General features: G+C 33.7%; 1 protein-coding gene across 1 annotated transcript; it reads right to left on the bottom strand.

Annotated features, from left to right (window-relative positions):
• Positions 1 to 14,113: 14,113 nt before the first annotated feature.
• On the bottom strand, positions 14,114 to 25,598 carry LOC131046279 (uncharacterized). Its single transcript, XM_059214022.1, has 6 exons — positions 25,512 to 25,598; positions 25,331 to 25,373; positions 24,793 to 24,849; positions 14,439 to 15,079; positions 14,233 to 14,316; positions 14,114 to 14,131 (listed from the first exon to the last, which is right to left on the bottom strand). Exons 1-6 carry the CDS (start codon positions 25,596 to 25,598, stop codon positions 14,114 to 14,116), a joined length of 930 nt encoding a protein of 309 aa, XP_059070005.1.
• Positions 25,599 to 26,603: the final 1,005 nt, after the last annotated feature.

Here is a 26,603-nt window from a genome sequence, read left to right as displayed (position 1 = left end):
CCATTGCAAAATTGATCGAATAATCATCTTCCATTAATTATAGTGTCAATTCTAATATTCCTCTATTCACCACAGTGGTGTCAACCCAGTAACACAACATTGTTTTATACTTGCAATAAAAGTATTAGCCTTCCATGATTAGGGTCATTCCCAGACCCAAGCCTAAGCCTCAAGGATTCACTCTTGATGATCCAACCTATGTATTTTCTCAGAGGGAGTTGGAGGCTGTGTAGTTAGCATTTAGAGAGTTTTCTCTCTTCCCTTGATGAGATCTTGATCCCTCTCTAAAACTTGGCAACTAATTAAGTGAACCTATTACCTTAGTCTCATTGCAAGGAGAGATACACATTATCATCAAGTGTTGGTTCCATAATCATGAGTACTTGATAATTGGTGATGAATGTGGACATATAAACACAAGGTTCATATCACATCTTCTACACTCGATGATTATCACAATCACGTATACACAAGGAAATATTTCCTAGACATTAAAATTTCACATGATAGCTAGCTCTAGCATTCATCACATACCCAATAAGTAGCTAGCACATACATCGCATAAACATTAGTGATTTTTATCATATAGGCATTACATATGATGGTGTATGTCTCATATATATACATTACCAAATATAAGTGAATAACTCATTTACAAGCTTCATGGATAAGTGATTGGTTCAGATTCATGCATCACAAGTTAATGGTGATTGGCTCATGTACATGCAACAATGGATAATAGTGATTGACTAAAGTACAAGGATCACATATAATAGCGACTGGCTCATATACACATCACATAAACAATAAGACTGACTCATCCTGAATGGCTAACTATCTCCTATCCATAGTGCATCCTAGATAGAGAAGGATTGTCAGTGCACTACGTACTACACCGTGGGTCCCACTCTTCTCCCTGGTCATTTGCATCAACATATTTAGGTAGAGGATTCAGTGCATCCCATACTACATCGCAGGTCCATCCTCAACCCAACAGAGTCAAGTATACCATCAAACAATCGGGAAGAGGATTCAGTGCATCCCATACTACACCGCGGGTCCATCCTTAGTCCCAAGGATTTGCACAAGAAATGAAACAACCTAGCCCAATGGATTCTGAATTCAATCGCCTATAGGCTAGTGGCGACAAGTTTTTCCATCCAAGAAGAAGTAGCTTCCGACATATACCCCATAGTGACCTTAGAGATATTGTCAGCTATCTTCTTCACAATCCTAGGTAACACTCGATGTCAATCACCCCCATGCTAGGTGACTGTCAGTGAACCCTCCTGATACAATGGTTAGCTTCGGATACCGCTACCCGCATGGTAAGGCAACTACCCATGCAACCGTTACTGTATGAAATCCTAGATAGCCCTTGGGAATCCTTCACCTTCATGTACCTGGTGAGTGTTGGCTAATCCAACATTACAACAGTAGCTCTAGCCTCTACCATTGGCATGGTCCAATGACTCGACTTGTTATTTGTTACCGTATCATGTCCAAGGTAGTCTATCCATCATCACCTCCATGAACCACGTGATTGTTGACTAATCCCTTGTAGCAACCCAAACATCAATCATTGGCACAGTTCAATGACTATCTGTCTCTGCATAAATATTCTAGCAATTCACTCTTGTGCAGCGTCTTACACATCAAGATTCATATTACTAGACAAATAGATAAGTACAACATAAACAAGTAATTGAGGAGCCTATAACTCTAGGTTTTAACTTCACAAACACATTATACAATTATAAAGGACCAACACAAGATTGCCTCATCTCATCCTATACCCTTAAACCATTACCGACTATATGGTAGTCAACCCATGTTCACTTCCTTGAACTTGCTATTCGATGGCACATTACCTAATATTATGCTTATTTGATTTTCCTAAATCCTTCCTAATATTTTAATGCCTAAACGGCCTCATCTGAAGCCTACTAGAGAGGTAAGGTCAAAACTTTGGGAACAACTCCAAACCTTAGAGTTATACCCCCTAGACCCTACCCCTACGGAATTGAGGTTACCGGAGCATCCTTCACCCAAGGGCTGACTATGTTCCCACTTCCAAACAGGTCAAAGTCATATGTAGTTCTCCTTATCAAGTTCTCTCAAGGTCACTTACACTTAGGCTCCCATACTCAAGGTTTTGTTAATGTTTCCCTTCAAATAATAATATTTAACAGTAGTTAGGTAGTAGTAAAGTCACCATTAGAAACCCATATCATAACACCTCCCTTAAGGATTTCAATGTTTTGAATCAAACTCTACCTACTATTATTCATAAGTCAATTTGTAAATCCTATTAGAATGGGATCTAAGCTTAATACTCAACATGAAATTAGCTAGGTTCACCCCCAAACACATAGAAACTGCTTCCATTCAAAATTCACATAATAGACCCAATATATTGTTCTAATTGTCAAGGGGTTAATCTATGTGTTGTAGTCATATACTTGCATATCATGCTAGAATAATATAGCATGTCTTAATCTTGCATTGAGAAAGAAGATAAATTAACATTAAAAGAATTTATTACTCCTTCTCACACTATATTAGGATATCCACTTCATAGGTTAATATCCAAAAAAGGTCGTCCATACATACGAGATGTTCATTTATAAAACCTTTCAGCAACAAGCATGATCTACCAAATACCCTACTCATGTGGGTCCTCATATTCATGATACCCTAATAGGTCCTCTATATATATAGTAATACTTTGGTGCTAAAGGTAACTTGTACCATGAAGATTCAAATTGATATTGAACTAAAACTATACTTCATTTAATTCAATGATATCAACTTGAACATATTTAATCATAGAATTGTTTCAAAATATTCCCTCATGAATACCCTACTTTAAAATTCGTTAATTCATTTTCACCTTGTAAGGTATGCACTTGGAAGTCACACCCTGCAACATGCAATAATACGTTCTTGCAAATATAGTCTATATTTCAAATTTAGGACTCCTCATTTACTGCAAAAATATGATCAAATGTTAAGACTCGATATGTCCTTTCACAATTTAGATCTCACAGTATCATGCATTGAGATAATCAATATGATTACTAATCCCTTCATAATGATAATCCATTTATCGGTATGTAATGGAACATAACAAACGTACAATATGATATAACAAGTTTTCTACTAAGGAGTCCAAGGGAGTCGTACCATATGATATAGGGGTACTCTAGTGAAAACTTGACGCTTGGATATGCAACCTCCCAAAATTTAGCATATATACAATGAACACCAGCATCATCCTCAAGTGGTGGAGGTTCTACATCCTACTTCTCCTTTTGCTCCTCATATGTAATCTCTACATCATATACTGTAGGTTTGGGTAAGGCCTCTTGTCTCACATAACTTTGGGAATGTTGTATATATATTGACACTATTGTGGGATAGCCCTATAGTAGACCGGATTGTCTCATCACTCTATCATAGTAAAACAAAGCTATGATGTCATTATGGAAACCCTTAATTAGATGGCCATGTTGCATCCTTCGTAATTAGATATCATACTCTTCCCAAATATGCATGCATCTTAAAGCCTCCATATGATATCTGTAGGTTGTGGATGATCCATCACTACTCTCTAATCTAGTGAATCCCCTCTTTTCCATAGTCTATCACAAGGAAATGCATGTGCTCAAGGCTTGTCAAAAGAGATATCTACATAAAATTTCAAGACCTCATATATGATATGTGCTCAGATACCCATACCTAAAGTGTTGTGCAATTCATCCATCTCTTGCCATAAAAATTATATATAATCCCCTTAGTACTTTGGGGTTTCACATTTTTTGAGTTCTCCATTGTGGTCTACACAAGACTAGAGTGGCTGAGATGCTTAGATTTTCACCAAAGGCTCTCTATCATCTTCTCTTTCCATTTATGTAGTTAGAGTCTCCATTTTATTTATCTATAATTAGATATCTTCACCAATTTTACTAATTTGATATATATAAATGTCTATCGTGAAATTGGCTCTCAAGGGAACATTCTTTTTTTCTTTTCTTTTTGATAGGTAATTGGTCATGTTGATATGTGGCAACTGATCAACAAAGTACTGTACACTCAGCACATATTCTCGCTGGATAAAGGTTGATGTATTATTTTTGCTGGATAATAAGAAAGATTGGTCGGCTGTGTATAGTGGACGTAACCCATTCTGGGTGAACCACGTTAAATCTTTGTGTTATCTATGTCCTGTTTTATTTCTTTATCTTTTGTATTTAAATCTGCATATAATTGTTAGTTCATATTTGCTTCAAATCTGCTAGAAACCCTAACAATTGGTATCAGAACGAGGTTTTCTGTAAATTGGCAGGACTTTCAGATTTGAGTGGGAGCAATGGAGGATTCCAAATTCAAGGTCAAAAATTTTAACGACCAGAATTATTAGTTATGGAAAATACAGATGGAGGATTACCTATATCAAAAGGATTTGTGGCGGCCATTGGAAGGAAAGGCAAAGAAAGTGACCACAATGTCAGATGAAGAGTGGAACATTTTAGATAGAAAGGCACTGGGATCCATTCGATTGTGCCTTGCACCGTCTATAGCATTTAATATAATAGAAGCAAAAATGACTGTAGATTTGATGGCGACATTGGCTAAGTTGTATGAGAAACCCTCGGCTTCTAATAAGGTATTTCTTATGAAGCGTCTGTTTAATTTGAAAATGAGTGAGGGAGGATCTGTAGCGGAGCACTTAAATGAATTTAATACAATTACCAGTCAATTGTCTTCGGTAAAAATTACTTTTGCAGAAGAGGTTAGGGCTCTCTTGATTTTATGTTCTTTGCTAGAAAGCTGGAATAGCTTGGTTATGGCTGTAAGTAACTCCATCTCTGGTAAAAATACTTTGGTATTTGATGATATTGTTGGTGTTATCCTAAGCGAGGAAATGCAAAGGAAAAGCATAGGTGAGACTCCAACATCATCGGCTAGTGTTTTGAATGTGGAGAACAGAGGAAGATCAAAGGAAAGAGGAAAAGGACCTGGGAATGAGAAGTCACGAGGGAAGTCAAAGAAAGGATGCTCTCAATCTAGAGGAAAGAAAGATTGTTGGTACTGCGGAAAGCCTGGTCATCTAAAGAAAGACTGTTGGTCTCGGAAAAACAAAGAAGGAGACAAAAATGAAAATGACAGTAAGGAAGCTAATATTGCAAGTAATACTTTACAAGATGCTTTAATCTTATGTTTGGATAATTTTAATGATTCCTGGGTAATAGATTCTGGGGCTTCATTTCATGCTACACCCCATAGAAAATATTTTCTAGATTATGTTCAAGGTGATTTTGGACAGGTATATTTGGGTGATGATGAGCCCTGTCAAATTGTTGGAAAAGGAAAGATAAAGATCAAGTTGCAGAATGGAAATGACTGGTTTCTGCAGGAGGTAAGACATGTTCCTAATTTAAGAAGAAATTTAATTTCTGCAGGGCAACTAGGTAGTGAAGGTTGCATAGTTACCTTCTCAGACAGTATGTGGAAGGTCACTAAAGGATCATTAGTAAGAGCTAAAGGTGCGAAGGTAGGCACATTATATCTGTGTACAGGTAACACTTACTCTACCCTAGGTGCTACAGATAAAGTTACTGCAAGGACAACAACAATAGATGTTGCAAGAACAAATTCGATAATGTGGCACCATAGGCTTGGACACATGAGTGAGAAAGGGATGAAAACCCTTCACTCTAAAAATCTATTGCCAGGACTAAAGAAGATTGATTTAGAGTTTTGTAAAAACTGTGTTTATGGTAAACAGAAAAGAGTCAGATTTCTCAAGGTTGGGAAAGAGAAGAAGAGTGAGAAGTTAGAGCTTGTACATTCAGATGTATGGGGACCGGCTTAGGTATCATCTCTTGGTGGATCTTTTTATTATGTTATTTTTATTGATGACTCAACCAGAAAAACATGGGTATATTTCCTAATACAAAAATCAGATGTTTTTGAAACTTTTAAGAAATGGAAAGCTTTGGTTGAGAATGAGATAGGAAAAAAGTTGAAGTGTCTCAGATTGGATAATGGAGGTGAGTATTGCAGCAAAGCATTTGAATATTACTGCTCCTTAAATGGGATTCGAAAGAAAAAGACAGTTCCAGGAACTCCACAGAAAAATGGTGTGTCAGAGAGAATGAATAGGACTATCATGGAATGCGCGAGGAGCATGAGATTGCATGCTAGATTGCCCTTACATTTTTGGGCAGATGTTGTACATACTGTTGTCTATTTGATAAATAGAGGACCTTCAACCCCTTTGGATGGTGGTATTCCAAAGGAGGCATGGATTGGTAAAAAGGTAAATTATTCTTTTCTAAAAACTTTTGGTTGTGAAGCTTTTGTCCATGTTGATAAAGAAAACAGAACCAAGCTTGATGCTAAATCTCAGAAATGTACCTTCATTGGATATGGGATAGATGAATATGGCTATCGGTTATGGGATTTTGAAAATAAGAAAATAATTAGAAGTAGAGATGTTATATTCAATGAGAAGGTTATGTATAAAGAAGAGATGCAGGAAAAGAAGCATGAACAAGACAAACAAGAATATGTGGTGTTGGATGAGATTCCTGAAAATGAAATGCCACAGGTACCTGATGCTCAACAACATCAGATTGTCCCACAAACTCCTGCAAGTGTTAGACGTTCTACGAGGTCAAGTAGACCCCCTGAAAGATTTTCTCCTTCTTTGTATTCTAGTTTATTAACTAATTCTAGTGAACTAGAAGAATATGAAGAAGCAATGCAGGTGGATGCCAAACAACAGTGGGAGCTAGGCATGAAAGAGGAGATGGACTCCTTGATGAAAAATAAGACTTGGGACTTCGTCCCTTTACCTGCAGAAAAAATAGCCTTGCCTAACAAATGGGTTTATCGGTTGAAGGAGGAGGAAGGAGGTCAGAAAAGATATAAGGCCAGACTTGTGGTAAAAGGTTTTGCACAGAAAAAGGGTATAGATTATGATGAAATATTTTCTCCAGTTGTAAAAATGACTTCAATTAGAACGGTACTTAGTCTTGTGGCTGCAGATGATTTACATCTTGAACAATTAGATGTCAAAACAGCTTTTCTCCATGGAGATTTGGAGGAGGAAATTTACATGTTGCAACCACAGGGATATGAGATCAAAGGTAAGGAGAACTTGGTGTGCAGGTTGAAGAAAAGTCTGTATGGCCTAAAGCAAGCACCCCGACAAAGGTATTTAAAATTTGATAGTTTCTTGGATGAACATGGTTATCATAGATGTCATTCTAATCATTGTGTATATTTTAAGAGATTTGATAATGGCAGTTATATTATCATGTTGCTTTATGTTGATGACATGCTTGTTGCTGGGTCTAACATGCAACATATAAATGATCTTAAACAGAAATTAGGCAGGTCATTTGCTATGAAGGATTTGGGTGCAGCTAAGCAAATTCTCGGTATGAGGATTACATAGAACAGGAAAAATAGAACCTTGAATTTGTCCCAAAGTGAGTATATAAAGAAGGTGTTCAAAAGATTTAACATGTAGGATGCAAAAGCAGTTAGTACACCTTTGGCTAGTCATTTCAAATTGACTAAGGAGATGTGTCCAAAGGCACAGGAAGAGGTAAATAAAATGTCTAACATCCTATATTTATTAGTTGTTGGTAGTCTGATGTATGCAATGGTATGCACAAGGCCAAACATTGCACATGCAGTGGGAGTTGTGAGCAGGTTTATGAGTAATCTGGGTATGGAACATTGGAATGCTATGAAATGGATTCTTTGGTATTTGAAAGGAACTACTATGAAGGCATTATGTTTCAAAGGATCTAATGTTGCTCTGAGTGGATTTGTTGACTTTGATGTGGCGGGTGATATTGATTTATGGAGGAGTACTACAGGGTATGTTTTTACTAAAGGGGGAACTGTAGTCAGTTGGATTTATAGGCTACAAAAGGTTGTTACACTTTCAACCACTGAAGCTGAGTATGTTGCTGCTATAGAAGCCAGCAAGGAGATGATTTGGTTGTAATGTTTTCTGGAGGAATTGGGTCAGACACAAGAGGATAGCCCATTGTATACTGATAGTCAGAGTGCCATTCATCTTGCGAAGAACTCTGCTTTTCACTCAAGGACAAAGCACATTCAGCTCAGGTACCACTTCATCTGGACTGTTTTGGAAGAGGGTCAGTTAAGGCTTGAGAAGATTCACACAAGTGAGAATCTTGCCGATATGTTCACGAAGGTAGTTCCATAGGAGAAGCTTATTTCTTCATCAGTTTCTATTAGTCTTCTTGATTGATAATTGTGAATTTATACCAGTCGAGTCCTAGTGATTTATCCACCAGATGTTGCAAGTACAGTGGTGTCATCCAGTATCAGTCTCCAAGTGGGAGATTGTTTGGTGTGGAGCCTGATCAGTCTCCAAGTGGGAGATTGTTCATATGTGGCAACTGATCAGCAAAGTACTGTACACTCAGCACGTATTCTTGTTGGGGTCCAGGGCTGAGCCGGGCCTTGGGAAAGTGGGTGAAGCCTGCTGCGGGGGTTTGGGGGCGGTAGTCCCCAAAGCGGGCAAAGGCTGGTATGGGGGTTCGGGGGCAGTAGCCCCCGAGAAAAAAAATTTTGCCATTTTTTTTGTTGATGAAAATCGACATTGTAATAAAACCCTAAAAAGGATGACTTTGTTTGTTGCCCTAAAAACACATGTTATAAGTGGCTAGAATGCTTAAGGCATTGTAAGTTTGATGTACTGTTTTTGTTGGATAATAAGAAAGATTGGACGGCTTTGTATGGTGGACATAACCCATTCTGGGTGAACCACATTAAATCTCTATGCTATCTGTGTCCTATTTTATTTCTTTATCTTTTGTATTTAAATTTGCATATAATTGTTAGTTCATATTTGCTTCGGATCTGATAGAAACCCTAACAGGCTGAAGCTTAAATAGCTTTTGACTGGAGCTATGAACCAGTGGGGACACAGTAGGGGGGCTCATCCCCATTACATATCTTTGAATTATTATTATTATGTTTGATTAGATTGACCCCAAGACCTTCCCCATCCTATTGAAGGCCAAGAGTCACAACTTAGAATTCCACTTTAGATGTCCCTATTGGGAATTGAACTTGGGTCTCTACAATGAGAACCCAGTGTTTTAACCAGTTAAGCTCAACCCCTTGGACTCAAGGGAACATTCTTTTTCCCTTTGTGGGGTCACATTTTCCACCATTACACAAACCAAATATATTCAAAAGCATACAAGTTGGAAATCTTATTATGAACCTACAAATTATCTTTTCATATTCATTACATCTCTTGGTCCAACCCAAAGTTGTAAATTTTTTTTGAGAAACATTTGATGCCTAAGGTGGAAATAACACCTTCATTTGAAGTTCCTTAAAAAAAAATTCACTTCCACCAAAAAATGTAAAAGAAAAACCTTCAAGCAAAGGTAATTTCAATAAAATGAATAAATAGACATTTGTTCAAAGGTCCCCTTTTATTCCTTTTATGGTAATATTCATAAAATCAGTAGAAAGGGACCTTTAAAGTAATATAATATTTAATATTTATGAAAATTACCTTTTCTCAAAAGTTTTCCATATTTTATACTTTCAAATGAAGGTATTTTTTTACTCAACTTTGAAAAAAATTGTTTACTGTATTTCACCTACATCTAAATAGATAAATGTAATGTCCCAATATTGGGACTCACTATTGTGGGTATGCCCTTGCTCCAAGTAAATATTTATAAAGAGAAGAGCATGAAGGAGGATCTATATATTAGAAGAAAATCCATCACATGATTTAGATACAATATGATGTCAGTTGAGATTTCTATGTGTATCAACTACATACATGGATAAGTCACCATCATAGATCACAAGAAATATGTTGCCATATTATGTAGTGATAGAAGTAGCAAATTTGGTGACAAAAGAGTAAACAATATCCATGAGAATATACCTCATAATTAAAGAATCAAATTTCAATTGAACTTATAAACAAGTGAAAAAGTAAAGCTAATCTACAAGTCAATAAGGTAGGTGTTGGATAGGAAATGTAAAAAAAACCCAAACCCTAAAAGAAAGATACATCAATGAGACAAAAAGATGAAAAAGTTGAATCAAATCTAGAAATTGTCGGTATGAATGTGGTTATATCCTAACTAGTTCATAGTTAAATAGGGTTTACTATCTACAATAGTTTCTTCAAATACATATTTTTATTTATTCATATTGTTTCTATTTTAATAATAAAGAACCCATCATGAAGCTGCAAAATTCAAGGATCAATAAAAAAGATATCAACCACGAGAATGTTTGAACACAAGCTTGCATGAACAATGAAATTGAATTCACCTGGAAAAGATAGCACATAATTTATAAATGAGCCTTGATTATATAGGCAACATGATGAGGTAAGAATACAACTATGCTTGATACTGTAAATAATAAATGCATGATGCATAATGATAAATTCCTAAATTAAATATTAATTAATGAGAGATGACTCATATCCTCTAGAATGACACATAGGATAACTAAAATGATCCCATGAACATTATTAAATGACAAGTTACATAAATCAACTTTATGATAACTAGGGAATCTATGATTGGGAAAGTTTGCTTAAAATACACTTTCTTGAAATATAACATAACGTAGACAATTGAATACATACAAATAAACAGAAGCTCAATCCTAGGTCTTATGACAACAAATTTGGATGATTAATATTTTGGATATTACAATTAAATATAAAAATGAAAAATAAATGTACCTAGTTCATTGATATAAGAATGAGTTCTAATAGGTAAGTATTATGAACTATTCTCTAGCTTTGACTTGAAAGCATGATTTCTATGACATTAGAATTTCTCATGTTTGTGTTAATCTATTTCTCATTTGGGGATCAATCTTCCACCCCTATTTTTATGTTATGGCTATCAACTTGACCTTCCTTAATGCATTGTTTGGTGAGAAACTCTCTTAAGTGATCTATATATAGGTGGTATTAAAAAATATCTTTGTAGAGATATTGTTATGTCACAATGAACATATCTATAGGTCAACCTACAAAATATGTATGCAATTATAAAGTGCTCTTAAAAATGTATTTAAATATTAAATTTTTCTTGGTGTATCAATTTTGAAGTGCTATAATGCAAATGATATGTGAATTGTTTTTGAATTAATAAATTATTATAGAATGAATACATTAAATCTCTAACAATACAAGGACATAGCAATAAATCATATCATTTAGCATACACGTTATTATTACTTAAATAGAAAACGTTTGGGTGCAACAAGCTAGACATAAATTTGAATTTATGAGGGTCAAGAATGTAGGTTCAAGGTTGAACTTGCTTATATGGACATGACCAAGGATTAAAAAAAAGGGCTAGGTTTAAGTGGGGACATATGTGCAAGGGTATATGAGCATAAATAAATGCAATTAGGTTAGGGTAATTATGTCTGTAAACATTAGGAAGAGAATTAAGATAAATGCATCAAGACGTGTGTATGTAGCTAACGATCTAGGTTTGTATAGATTACACCATTTATCAATATATCAAGGAAAAGGGAATGTGTTCATCAATAAATGTAATGATTAAAATAAATATGGTTATATATAAACACAAGATGTGACACAACTTTATACAAATCTGCATCATTTATACCCTCGAATTTTTTTTGGTGCACCAAGGTCCAACCACGAATAGAAAATATATATATTCACAATGTAGACAAGCATAGCTTCTCTCAAAACAAAATATGTAATAGCCCATCAATTTCAAGTTGAAATTCAAGTCATCGACAAAAAAAATTGTAAAACAGAGCTTAGGAGTAAATAATGTATAATATTGAAAGGAACAAGTCCAATAATTTATGGACATAATTTTTATCCTCACTTGAAATAAAAATGTAGTACATGAAAATGAGAACGTGATGGATCTTTAGAAAATTCATATTAAATAGTCTAAGATAATTTACAATTTATCCATTCTAATAGCCATTTAATGCTAATTTATATAAACGAAATTTTCGGCAATTCTATCAATTTTTTAAGATAATTCCAATCATTCTATTATGCAAGCACAATTGGTTAAAAAAAAGATTGAGAAATGTAATTCTTGATTCTCTTAAAAACTGCAGCAATTTATAATGGCAATAACGATAATAAGATTAAATGCCTAGTTGAGTGGACACAATATCGATAGCAATGCCTAGTTGAGTGGACACAATATCGATAGCACTTATTGTAACATCTATTGAATCTATTATCACAATTTAATGTCACATCAGTGAATCCATCCTCTGCCATTAGAATAGAAAATCAATATAGAGTTTTTAATAAAACGTCCACTACTATATTTAACCATTAAAAATTGAAAATTTTAATTATCATAATTCTTATAGCTTATTTTTATGATTTGTTAAGAAGAAATTCATGATAATTTAAAGGTGATCTATGGTTACTTGGAATGTGGATTTGACAACCAAATAACTTGGTTTAGGGGTCGGTTGCTTGATCCAAACAGACTTTGTCCCCTCACGGGCCTTTTTTCTAGAAATAAAGAGGCGTTCGAAGCAGATTGGCTGCAGCCTACCGATAACTATGCCACTGAAATTGCTTATGAAAGGGACTTAAATTATGAATGCTGCAACATCCAGCATTCACAGAGAAGACCGTACAACTGGTAACATTCTTCGAATGCAATTACAAACAAATCCAAATGTTCTTTTACACTCGTTTAAAGTTACTACACCCATCGAAGTACAAGACTCTTGTTAAGATTATTACTCTTGTTAAGACTCTTGATAAGCCAGTCTTCTCCAATATAAGCACACAACTCGACAATTAATGACGTTGATAAGATCTTGATTTTTAAAAGCTGCTGTGCTGGCTCAATTGGACGCTATTTAGGGTAATAGGAGAAGATTGTTTTTTGGATGAATGCTGAAATATAATATAGTAAAAAATGAACTGTCCTCATACTGAATACCAAAATAAATACTCACTGAAACCATGGCAAGTGACTAACCAGAGATTCTGCCCAATTTGTGTTGCTGTCTACCATGCCAATCTTGAAGAATGGGCAGAATTTTCAAGATAAACACAATTTGTTTTATTAATGAGACAAATTAAAACCAATCTCCCTACTACCACAGCTTCAATCTATTCATAATAATGAAAAGTTGATCAAAAAAATATCGAGCTTTCGAAGCTAGAAGATTCTTTTACTCACACTAGATTTTTCATATGTAGATTTGATAGTGTTGTACAGCCGTAAGATGTGATGTGGTGCTGAAATAACCAGCAATTAATAATGGCTTAGCAGCATCTTAAAATGGTTTAGTGACGATTTAATCTTTCCAATAAACACAGACATTTATTATCATATGTTTCATTTGTTAAAAAACAAATAAAACCAATACAGATATTCATGACAATAGACATATTAATATTATTTCATTTTATTCAAATAAAAACTATTCTTACCATTTTCATTTCTATTGTAATTCAACTTAGAATTTCTGATTTCTTTCAGAAGCAAGCAGATTATACATTACATATAAATAAATTTAGAAAAAAATTCAGCTGCAAAATATACTAACAATTTAGTAATTACTTTAAAATCTCAATAATTAAATAGACCAACAATAACAAGACAAAAGAGAAGACCTGTAGAAAGAAAATACATAATATTTATCATACTAGTTCCTTTTCTACGAGTCCCCATATGAAAACACAAAATTTATTTATATCATATTACTTCCTTTCCTAGGAGTCATATAGAAATACATAATTATTATCATATTAATTCCTTTCCTAACAGTCACTATATGAAAATACGTAAGCTTTATCATATGAATTACTTAATTTCCTGAAGTCACCACACTACTACACCATCGGAGAAAATAAGCTGTATAGGTAGTAGCTAACTTTCAATCTTATGCTCCCAAAGATAATCCAAATTACTTTTTTTCAAGTATCACATAGATTATTCGTAATGGCTGGCTTACAAAATCCCATTGAATCTTTTTTCAAACATGATGATGTACTCTGAATTTCTACAATATTGGTATGATGACATTAATTGGCTCATTTTTGGATGGACGCCTGCAACACAAGATAAAAAAATTACAGTCAAAATATTATCCCAAAAAGTTCTTAGCGACCAGAACATCTCTCTAAATTAGGAAATGCTTAATCTCGTTTACCTTGCCTCGCAGAGAAAACTCGGCTCCAAAAACATCGTTCAAAACAGTTGTGGAAACCAAAGATGCCTCTAAAATCTTCAGTGCCTGAAAATAAACGTTTACACTTTACAAAATAAATTCCGACAAGAAATTTGCCCAAAAAAATTGAAATACAAACTTCTAACGTTGTTGCAACTAAATAATGAAATAGAACTAAAACTTCTCACCTTGTTGCTATCAACAACCGCAGTCCGCTCCTCAAGTTCTGTTAAGTCTTTAACATTGAGTTGATTGAGTAACGTTATACTGGTGATAGTTGAACTTCCTTTTATCTTCAAGTCGTCAGTTATTATAAATATAAGCATTTCTTTCACATATCCGCTACTCCCTTCCCCTCCAGTTTGGCTGCTGCTTCCGGTGGTGGTATTGGTATTCTGCCGCAGCTGAACGAGACAATTAATTCGATTTCCGCAGACACATATATCTGTGTTCCTCGTGCTGATATTGTGAGTTGTGCTGCTGCTGTAACTCATGTTTGAACTGCAAACGTAGTATTTTCCACCTTCAATCCTCAGAGAGTTATTAGAATAGGAAGTTACAAATTTAGGGTCGAGCAACTGGGATTTATCCGTACTCATAAACTGAGACGGCAGTATTTCCATGCTGTCGTAAAGATTGGATACAGAGCCAATTTTTCTATTGGATTGAGATTCACAGAGTAATTTGAGGACATAACCGAGGGGCATGGAAAGAAAACTAAACAGAAAATCAACAAACTCCTTTGCCTCGGCATATACGATACGTCGAGTTTTAGTATTTATCAGAAAGCGTACATTCATGGCTTCGGTGCTTTGGACTGCCATTTTAACTGCAGGAAGGTAACAATTTTGTTATAAACAACGAAGACAATCTTGCTTGAATTGACAACAGCGAAAATTCTTTGCAATACTGGAAAAACCAAGTGAGAGCAGATTACGTTGAGAGGATGGCTTTAAATGCAAATAATCAACGCATCTGTTTGCCCACAAATTAAAGAGATTAATGGCTCCAGTAATTAATGGCTGTGTCACTTCTTCTCAGTATCTTTAATTGGCGCCTTCAATGCTGAGATTACGTGGTTATAAATTTGGGTCACTTCTTCGAGTATGTGTGGTAAATGGCAACAAACCACAGATGTCGAAAGGGATTCGCAGCCCATGGAAGATCTTCCAAGGCAATCTTCCTATCAACACGTCTCCGAACGAATATGAACACCATTATTAACGTGAATGCTTTTATTATATGCCATTATTCTCTGAGCTTCATTTTATGAGTACACTACCACTTTTAGAGTGATGTAACGTCCACCCATCCATCACATCGTATTTGTTTCTTAATACTTGTATCTATAGGAGGCAAAGGAGGTGTAAGAGTTTTTAAGTTGATAAAAGATAAACGTAAATTAATATTAAGAATACAATTTGAAATGTGTATAGAAAATGGGTGAATTTAATTTATAATATCTTTATGTATAGAATAAGTTTTTTTGTGTATACAATTTTGAAATCTAATTTTCATCTTATGTTGATGATTTTTCTTTGAGTCATCAATTTCGCTTCATATTTTTAAGGTTCTATTTACTTTGGTTCATAACATGGCAATTTTATATCAAGAATGTAATGAAGGTGTAATGGTTATGTCAATTGTAATTTATATAAAAATATATTATAAATTTTAAAGAATTTTCTAACATATTTTAAAAAAAAATGTTTGTTGACATGCTATTGGAATAGAGCCTCAAAATCAAAGGACTATGTTTGAATAATTATTAGCTAGGGATGCTCAAATGGTAGAGAAGAAAAGATGGCAAGTCACCTATTTTTAAAGAGGATATTTGGAATATATTTTGAGATAAGGGTTTGGATTAAATTTCATATAAGTTTGAATTTGTTATAAAAGAACACATTCTATTATGAACTAGTATATTTTTACACAGCTCTTTTCATTAATACTTCTTTATAGTTGCACAACATAGTTCAGTGAAATGCCTTAGAGGATTGAGATGAAAACAACTCCATCTAATTAATCATCTACATGTTTTCCATACGTAATCATTGTGTGTGATTTTTGTCGCTTGCAACATCATAATTAGTTTGTTAGTGTGTTTTTCTTATTAATGATGATCCAATTGTTCCATGGAAGAAAAGAAATTGTTAATCCACTTTTGGTCATAGTGTTTTTATTAAAATATGTGTAGTGCCCCTACCTGACTCAATTGAACAGATGGTACCTGAAAGCACAATTAAATTGCATTACAGAAACATGTGGGAGGAACATTTTGAAAATAACTTTGTGGTTGGGAGAGCACAACTATTTGCCAAGTTATTCAGGAAAAGAGAAATGACTCTTGTTTTGGAGTTGTTGGGTGTTGATAATAGGAAAAGCTCAGGAGGTCATGTAAAAGAAACAATAGTTGAAAAATTGCAAGATGCATTGAACCTTATTAATACCACGAGTTGAGGAGTTGATTCAAGTGATGGACGTAGAGCGTTGATGAGTACGATTTCTAGTAAGAGGTTGACACATAAAAGACAAGTTAAAGCAATTTATGAATTACTGAATATATCTAGAAAAACTATTCAAAGATATATTAGGAGGAGAAATATGTTAGATGAAAACATTGAAATGAATTGGGTAAATATTTGTAGACTTCCTTGAAAAGAATTTTTTTTTTAAGATGTAAGAAGATTGGTCATTGAATATTGGACCAGCCACTCCCGTGTTTCGTCCAATAGAAGGGACACTATATAGATGAAAGATGAAGAGACCAGTATGAATATTTCACATCCTAAACATTTGGTAGATACAACATAAAGTGAACTATTTGAAGCATTCAAGGAAGAATTTTCAGATGTGAAAATATGTCAGAGAATGTTTGAGAGGTTGGACCCTTGATTTGTACACATAAATAAGGTACATTAAACTTGTTGTTGAAATCATGTTGAGTTTCATCTATACTTAGAGTCATATAAAAAATCTATGACAATACTTAATCCAGATATGATCATCCCTGGAAGTACGACACAATTTGTGAAATCAATTTTATGTGATAAATCAGAATATTTAGATGACTTCAATGTACAGTGTATAAAAAGTACATGCATTGATTGTGGACATTTGCAAAAAATTCCATTACAAATTGAGAATATTGATGTTTCAATGCCAGTTTTGTGGAAGAGATTTCAATATGAGACATATCGAACTAAGACAAGAGATGAATCCAAAAAAAATGCATTGAAGGAGAGTGAATTGCCCTACCTTGAATTTATGAACAAATTTCATACTATGATTTATCCACATATCCAACATTGTCATGGTGCACGATGGCAAGCTAAACAATTTCGTGATTCCAAAAATTGTTTTCCACCTGGTTATATTCTTTCAATTGTAGATTTCTCTGAGAACTATACATTTTCCCCTCAATCATAGATTCAATCTCAATATTATCATTCTGATCAAGTTGCAATATTTGTGCAAGTGACCTATAGACATGCACAATTTGATCTAGATGGGGTAGAAAATTGTACTAATCCAAATGCGCATTATCATCAAGGAGGTTCATTTCTATAGCAGCGATGATAAGGGTCATGATAGGAGCTATGTAGCTCATTGTTTTGCAATGTTTTTTGAAGATCTTGCATATCATGAGATAAATGTTTCACAACACTGGATTTGGTCGGATGGTTGTGCAGGTGAGTACATAAGTTTCAATTCATTTTTATTTATATGTCAATTTGTATTTTATTTCAATTTGATAAATTTTATTTAAATGTTCAATTGTACATGTACATGGCATACAACTTTATGGAGCAAGACAATTTAAATCTGCAAAAGCCTTTAATTGGCTATCCATGCAACATGCTAGACACGATGTTAAGTTTTGGTGGAACTTCTTTGAAAGTGGATATGGAAAAGGAGAGCACGATGGAGCAGAAGCATGTGTGAAGTGTGCGCTTCGCCAACATGAACTTGCAAGTACTGTTAATTTTATTTTCAATTTGTTTGTATCTATTTCTTAATATAATTTCATTTAAAAAGAAGTGCACATAACAACATCTCTAAGTTCATTTATGTAGGTAATAGCATAGAGAATTCAAACAAAATTGTTGAATGGTGTCAAAGTCATTTTTCTCGTCGGGACATGCCATACAACAAACATTATTTTGGGGAAGTGAAAGGTGAAATATTTTTGTTCTCAAGAATTCTTAAAAAATTTCATCAGCTGCATTTCACTTTTATCCTAAAGTCGTTGATCTAAAAATGTGCAAATTTCATTTCATATTTTTTATAGGTATTGATCGATCTAATCCTTACAATCGTCAAACAATTGTTGGTATTAGAAGTTTACATCAAGTAATGACTACAGGACACCACAAGCCTCCATTGATTCAAGTAAGAGAAAAATCATGCTTGTGTACTAACTATGTTGAGGACAATCCAATGAGTCAATGTGAGAATATTGCAAATGGATATGTCTCACAATGGGATATGAAAGAGTTAATCATAATGCCTCCTTATGAAGATGATGAAAATGGCATAGACATTCATGATCCTATATATTCAATTCATTACGAACGTGTTTCTGATTTAGTCGTTACAGGTGCTTGTGTGCATACATGTTCTTTTATTTAGTTTTAATTTAGATCACAGTGATGTTAAAATTTTATCTACATCTTACTTTTGTTTTAAATTTATATGGTGTTATCTGGATGTACATACATAGGTGATATTTTTGTTGTGATTGCGGATCTTGACAATGTGGAAGGTGTAGATTATTATCTACTAAGATGCACAAAAGCAAAATTCATATTGCCAAAAGTAACTGAAGATGGTGATGGACAATCATATCCAATTGGTTCAGTTTTTATAGAAGGAACCTATTATCACCAAACTAAGATAGACAAAAATGCTGTTTAATTTATTGAATACATGCTTGGAAAACTAGTTCTACATTACAGTCACTTGGTTATAGCGACAAAGCTGCAATTTGAGACATTGCCAAAAAAAGGACATGGCAACCAAAACTGGAGGTTACCTTTTGAAGAAAATGAATTTTTTTTGGAGATAATAGAAGATAGAGAAGATCCAGACTATATGTATCAGGAGCTAACTTAGGCTATCTAACTTGTTTTTGTAGCTCATACTTTTATGTTTGAACTAGAGTTTGAACTCATGTTTAATTTGAACTGGGACTAGATATATATATATATATATGGACCATATTAAAACTTAGAGATGATTTTTTAATATTGGATCATGTCTAGTTATTATTTTTTGACATGGTGAACAATGGTTTTCATATATTGTTATGCATGCTTGGTTGAAATGCTTTTATGTATTCTTCAATTACATGTACATGCTTTTACATGTTATACATCCCCTTTAGACATGCGCTTTGGACATCCCCTTAAGACATCCTAATAGGTCCTAACTTTAGATCCCCTTATGTTGAGCATGATAAATTATATAGATTGTTATGCATGCTTGGTTGAAAAGCTTTTAAATGTATTCTTTTATGTTATACATCCCCTTAAGACATCCTCTTAAGGCATCCTAATAGTTCCTAATTTTAGATCTCGATATGTTAAGTATGCTAAATTATATAAATTGTTATGCATGCTTGGTTGAAAATCTTTTATATGTATTCTTTTATGTTATACATCCCCTTATGACATCCTAATAGGTCCTAACTTTAGATCCCCTTATATTAAGTACACATACTAAATTATATATACATTGTTATATGATTTTCTATGAGTTCACACACATGTAAATTCCTTTCTTTGTTACATTAGATTATTATTGATTATTTATATTACTTGAATTAGATTATTAGTAATTATTTATATTTCTTGATTAAGAAATTATGTACATTTTTTTGTAGTTTTAAACTCAAGATTTTTTCTTGATTAAGAACAAAGAACTAGTCATAATTGCATTATTCATATTTATTAGTGATTATTTATATTACTTGATTTAGAAAATACATTTTGATTTTTCATTGACATTTCAAGAATGTTAAGTATTGGATCTTTGTCAAGTATGTTTTTTCAAGTGAATATTTCCTCTAGAAGTATGCTTTTATGTACATTGCTAGATTGGTAATATAATGTTAAAAAATTTGTAATGCTAAATAATTAATTGTGTCTAGTTTCCAATGTATTAAAACATTACATATAAAGTCTCTTTGTCATTATATTGAATCTCAAGGAAAACTATTTTCATTAATTTACTACACCATGTTAAAAAATAGAGTTTTATGTCGAAATTCCTAATCTATTGGTGAAAAAGAAAGATTATTAAGAACACACATCATGCATGCATATGTAATAGAAAATAGACACAAATTTACATAAGCTTTTGAGATGATATCATTGGCATAATTTAAACCCTACGTAAAACATGATTTATAAACTTGAAATAAATGTGTGTAACAAATGAAATGTATCTATATAAACATGTAACACATGAAATGTCTAGATATAATGTCTAAAATAAGTCTACAAAAGTACATAAAAATGACTGAAATGTCCACAATGTATCTAGACAAATATCCACAACATGTGTAACAGAAATGTCAGATCTACAAATATATATGGAATATATGTAATGCCCCACTAGGAAACCCTGAAGGGATTAAACTAAAACATAAGAATAGAGTGCAAATAATTTTATTTTTTTTAATTAAACACAACATAGTGATACAATGAGATATCAAATTTAGATTACATAGTGGAAGACTTCAATTAACACCTAAAGAGTTTCCCAACGAGATTACTTAATTCCACATTTAACTCAACTCACGCTAAAGAATTCAATTAAGCTGATAAACTTAATGAGAAGATAATACTTAAACAAAGGATAAATTTCTTTCAGAAGATAAAAAATATAGATCACATGATAAGGTTCATCCATTGACGTAAAAAGTATAGGTAATATGATAGGGTTCATCCAATAAGATTTAACCATACCCTTCGTTCAAACTTTTCATTAAAATATAAGTCATGCATCTAAATTTTATAACACACTTTAATTTCGTCATAAACTAATGAGTTCTTTCCATGCATACTTAATTTCATTATCAATAGTTGAATATATTCCATTATTCTAATCTACATTCTTTCATGATCCAAATTACTGCATTAAAAAGATGTCTGCATACATGCATTTAAGATTAATTTCATCTAATCCATTTTATACATCCTAACATAATGCCATTCATACATGCTATAACTAAAAAAGACATAAGCATCACATAACACCAAATTGATATCGAAGTTCATCCCTAAAGGGATACATCTCCGGGTCTGTTCAACTGCAAGACCCCTCTGATCATTAAATAATAGGGAAGAATACATATGGTCGCATCATTTACAATCCTGCCATCAAGGTGAACATAACCAAAATACATACAACCACATCGGTCAAATAAATACATAAATGATCCCTGAATAGGAAAGGATCCAACTGAACATAATAGAAGGAAATACAAAGGTCCACTGGAGCATCCGCAAAACTAAGTCATTGCAGCCCATGGTCTAGCATGATATCGAGTTCTCACAAGGGCATAAGCAATAGGATGACTCCACAATAGTGCTCCTATCGAGACAACACAACAACACACTAGCGAGCATAAGGGACACGTGTCATCACATAATCTGGAATGGTTACCATGGCAGGTCTTCATAGGTTTCGGCCCCATCCACTAGGTTACCCTGGCAACCTATTCTGAACCTCCGGCCCATCCAAGCCTTATGTGGACCCACACATCCTTTCATGAAGACAAGAATGATGGTTTTCCATTTCAGGCCTTCTCATAGCATGTCAAGTCTATGTTAGCACTCATCCCATGTGTGAGGCACAATTATCTTACTTAGTGATTGATTAACTAACACTCTAATATGTTATTAGGTTATCACTTATTAGACACACTTTCGATGGGTTACCCAGCAACCACTTTGGGTGCAGGCCCCAATCGAAAGCCACTTTCCCATATGACACTAGACCATACTCAATGAACTCCTAAGCCCAGGAATACACAAGGTTAAGCAAACAGAGTTCAAAATGGAGGGAACAACCATTTGGTCAAACACGACCTCATACGAGGTGCACTGACTAACGGTACTCTAACTAGAGACCTGACCAGCTATGGTCAACCACGAATCAACACTCGACACCCGCATAAAGGACATGACCAGTTATAACACCATCACAAGACAATAGTCAAACTTGAGATCGAGGACAAAAACATGTACCCCAAATCAAACATATGACAGGATCCAATCATCAAATCAAAGTCTTACCATTACTTAAGCAAAAGCGAATACAAAAATTTAAACTTGCATATGCAATAACCGGTAGAGACAATCTTTTTCCATATTGATTTAAACGTTAAAAGTCGATCAAGTTTTCTAAAAGATCTAAGTTTGATTGCAACTATCTACCTCATCTAGATATAGGTCATTCTTGGTTTTCTAACTCACTAAGTTCGTATGCATCATAACATAACATAAATACTTCAATACGAGTTTTTAAACCAAATTCACATGAATATAATTAAATAAACATTAACCGTCTAAATATGATATTTAATCTTCAAATAAAACATCATTGTCATACTGGTTCAAAAATAATTTCTCCAAGTTCATCTTTCCAGAACCAAGTTACACTTTTCCGACTAAGGAAATATACATTTAAAGGAACCAAAAATAGGCAAACATTTCCCAAATCCACAAATTACTTCCTTACGCACATATAGAAAAATACCCAAATTAAATATTAATTAATATATATTTATTAATCTGTGATTAATAAAATATAACCAATTAATAATTAATAACAAAATTAACAAATCAAGTATTTAATTAGAAACATATGCATTAATAACAAAATGAAATTTGAATATTAATTAATGTATATTTACCATTATACAAATAATTAATAACAAATTAATCATAAATTATTAATTAATGAACAAATTTAATCATAATTAAAACTTTATTTAAAATTAACTATTATTATAATATTAAATTATTATATATATTTTTTGCAAGAAAAAAAATATATAAAAAAAAAATACAATTTGCAAAAAGGAAAGGGGGGGTACCCGTCCACATGGCTCCCTTGGTAGCTCACGCTACCATTGGTAACAGTAGTCCGCTACCATTGGTAGCGCTGCTACCAATTGGTAGTAGCCGCTACCCCTGGTAGCGTGCTACCTCCCCACATGGTGGGGGTTTTCCCTGCCACGTGGGGTTTGCTTTATTAATTTATTTTTAAATTTTATCTTTTTACTGTTAAAATAATAAATTCACAGTAAAAATCATAGTCTCAATAGAGACTTAAAATAATTTTTCTAGAAAACCTTGGGTTTTCTAAAATTTACATTTTCAGAATAACCAAATCTAGGAAAGGGAAATTTCTTTCAATCAAACACCATATTGGCAAAATAAGATTGATTTATACATATTTAAACAACAAATCTACTAAACCCCAAACTAAATTTCAGTTTAAAACTTAATCAGGAAACCTTCAATGGAGTTTAAACAAAAATTCATCAAGAACAGCCAAACCCCCAAAATTTGTTCTATTTTTTATTTTTGAAAACCAATTTGTTCAAGCAAAAATGACATATGGAGGTTTGGAAAGGAAGCAAGGAGGGTTTTAGATTCAAAAATTCAAACTACAACTCCTTCATTTCCCAAATACATAAGATTTTTAATCTGTACAACCAGATTTCTACAAAAACACCAAAAACAATTTCTTTAAGCAAGAACCCAAGAAATAAACTAGAGACCTACCTGATTCAGCAATCCTGGCAAGATTGAAGGAGAGCCCAACTTGCAAGCTCCAAAAATCCTTTCTTTTGCAAAAATCCCCAAAATTTCATTCTCCAAAAATATTTTTCAAAATACTCTCCAAAAATATAATCCTCCCAAATTATTTTCAAAACCTAGGTTAAACGGGGAAAAGTTTGACCAAAAATTTATTTTTGGATTTAAAATATTTTTATTTAAAATAAAATCTCCAAATTCATTCTTTTCAACAAATCAATATATTAGACTTTCTTTTCAAATTAAAATTGATTTTCTCAAATAATTGAATTTACCCTTTCTATTTCCAAAATGCCAAAGAAATTAAATCATTTCTATTTCGAATAAATTTAAATCTTTCATTTTGAAAGCATAACTGAAAATATTCATTATTTAAAATTAACCATTTAATTGAACTTGCTGTCAACCTGAATTGAGCAATTCTAATTAACGATTATTCACATAAAAAGGAACCTATTTAATTTAGTCCCCAAAATACTAATGCATAAACACACATAAAATCAAATTAAAATACTAAGGATTAAATACTTAATTTAACCACACACAAAACACGCAACCCAAGAAAGCCAAACAGATAGACAACCTGCATACCCAACCAAAGGGAATACCGACGACAACTGACGACGCTCACTTGAGCACGACTATGGTCAAACGAGGGTCTTGCGACCACCTAATCCAAAATCTAATGATCAAAGAGGTACACTCAAACCTGCGAATCCAGGCGGAGATGAACCTCGTGCCCATGCGGTACTATACCTGAAATCTCCTGCAACCAAGAGTCATACATGCATACATATATATACTTAATGAAAGTGTTAGCCCGAGATTAATAACACGAAATAGGAGAACTAATAAAATTGCATACGAATTGGTGTGAAAACCACATTAACAGGTATGCACAAAAATCAAAACATCTGACTATAACATTATAACATGATAAACTAACCAAGGTCAAACCGAGATTAGAAATTGATTAGGGCAAGGGTACTACAATATATCAAGTGAGCATGTAGAACAATATATCTCTATATCATGTCCTAACACAATCCCTGATCTGATCCATCACCTGCTCGAGGTGCCTACATTGTACACAATTTCCATTTTAAAAAATTATAGTGTACAAACATGTGTGTACATGTACAGTTATTTACTAAATATATATATAAAAGAAAAAAAAAGACACACATGAATTTAAATTTAAATATATTTATATAAATCTACCTATGTATCCTGATGAATAGGATCACCTGGTGCTTGCAAATATCCATAGCTTGCGGCCATCATAATATCCTGTAATATATTGAAAATTCAAAAAATATGTCATTCTAAATTCTAAATTCAAAAAATATGTCATTCTAAATTCTAAATATGTCATTCTAAATTGTAATTTATATACAATTAAATCAAATTCTATATTTGGTTTCTGACCTTATTCCTCTCCTCGAATGCACGCCTGATGCCAGATATCTTAGAAGAGTGCAATGACACTACATCAGGATCAATACCCTCATCCATAAGAAGAGATGAAAAACCTCCTCTTTGAACTCCTAGTGTCTGTGGTGTACGATCAACTCTAGTCTCAGGAGGTGTAGGATCAACACATGTCTATTGCGGAGGAGCTGTAGGAGGTATCAAAATATCCTCTTGCCTCGAACTACCACCTGGCCCTACATCTGCACCTCCATGGCTGCTACTAGTGGAGGGTCTCTGGAGTACTCGTCTAATGAACTCTAGAATCTCCTGAGGTGGGATACCAAGTACTGTAGAAAAATCCTGATATGAATCAACAAGATCACTCACTAAAAAGGAGCTCATCTCTCGCAGATGATCCTCAGGTAACTATGCAATCTCTTCAGGCGATGGTTGCTCATGACGAATATAAGGATCATAAAATGGATCTGAAGGATCAATAGTAAGTGTGGTATGATAATGCAGCATATATCTACCAACGCGATCAGAGGTCAATTCATCAAACTGAGTCACAATGGTGGCTATGCTAGAATACATGTCGACTCACATGTCCTCAGCTGCAATATCTCCTACGCCACCTGTGGCAAAATCCAAACTTTTTGGAAGAACCAAAAGGCTTTGACCCACCATTTCCCTCTTACTAGGGGGTTGTGGTAGATTAGGGTGTCTAAATTTGTCTCTGAATCTCCCCTTACCATGGTGAGCATGCTGTGGAAAATCAATGTAGTCAACATCATAACCTAGGTGAAATTCTACAAACAATTGTTTGCAGAAATACTATGGCAGCTCATCCTTTTGCGGCCACATATGATGTGTTGCCAACCATCTCGGGTATATGAACAGTGCGACAAGATCATCCTTGCACCTAGTGACTTGATAACCTCTAACGACTCTCATATCCATGTAAAAGGGGAACATGGTTTTGACATTCGTAGAGGATACATCCCTATCTACTTGTCTACATTTAATAATGTCAAAGACAGTGCAGGATAAAGAGGCATAAAAGTGATCAATATGATGGTCATCATATGGGTTGTATGATTGGACAAG

The sequence above is a fragment of the Cryptomeria japonica genome, chromosome 2, assembly GCF_030272615.1.
Source record: "Cryptomeria japonica chromosome 2, Sugi_1.0, whole genome shotgun sequence".
Taxonomy (NCBI): Eukaryota; Viridiplantae; Streptophyta; class Pinopsida; order Cupressales; family Cupressaceae; genus Cryptomeria; species Cryptomeria japonica.
The sequence above is the reverse complement of the archived record's forward strand: the minus strand, read 5'-3'. Positions and strand labels throughout refer to the sequence as shown.

Bases quoted from the DNA above. Each gene is read 5' to 3' on its own strand.
- LOC131046279 (XM_059214022.1), bottom strand. From the start codon at position 25,598: ATGGATGAGGGTATTGATCCTGATGTAGTGTCATTGCACTCTTCTAAG. The intron at 25,374-25,511 runs GTCAGAAACCAA...AATATATTACAG, and splicing joins CATTCGAGGAGAGGAATAAG to GATATTATGATGGCCGCAAG. The intron at 14,317-14,438 runs GTGAGAAGTTTT...GTTTATTTTCAG, and splicing joins CGGTTGTTGATAGCAACAAG to GCACTGAAGATTTTAGAGGC.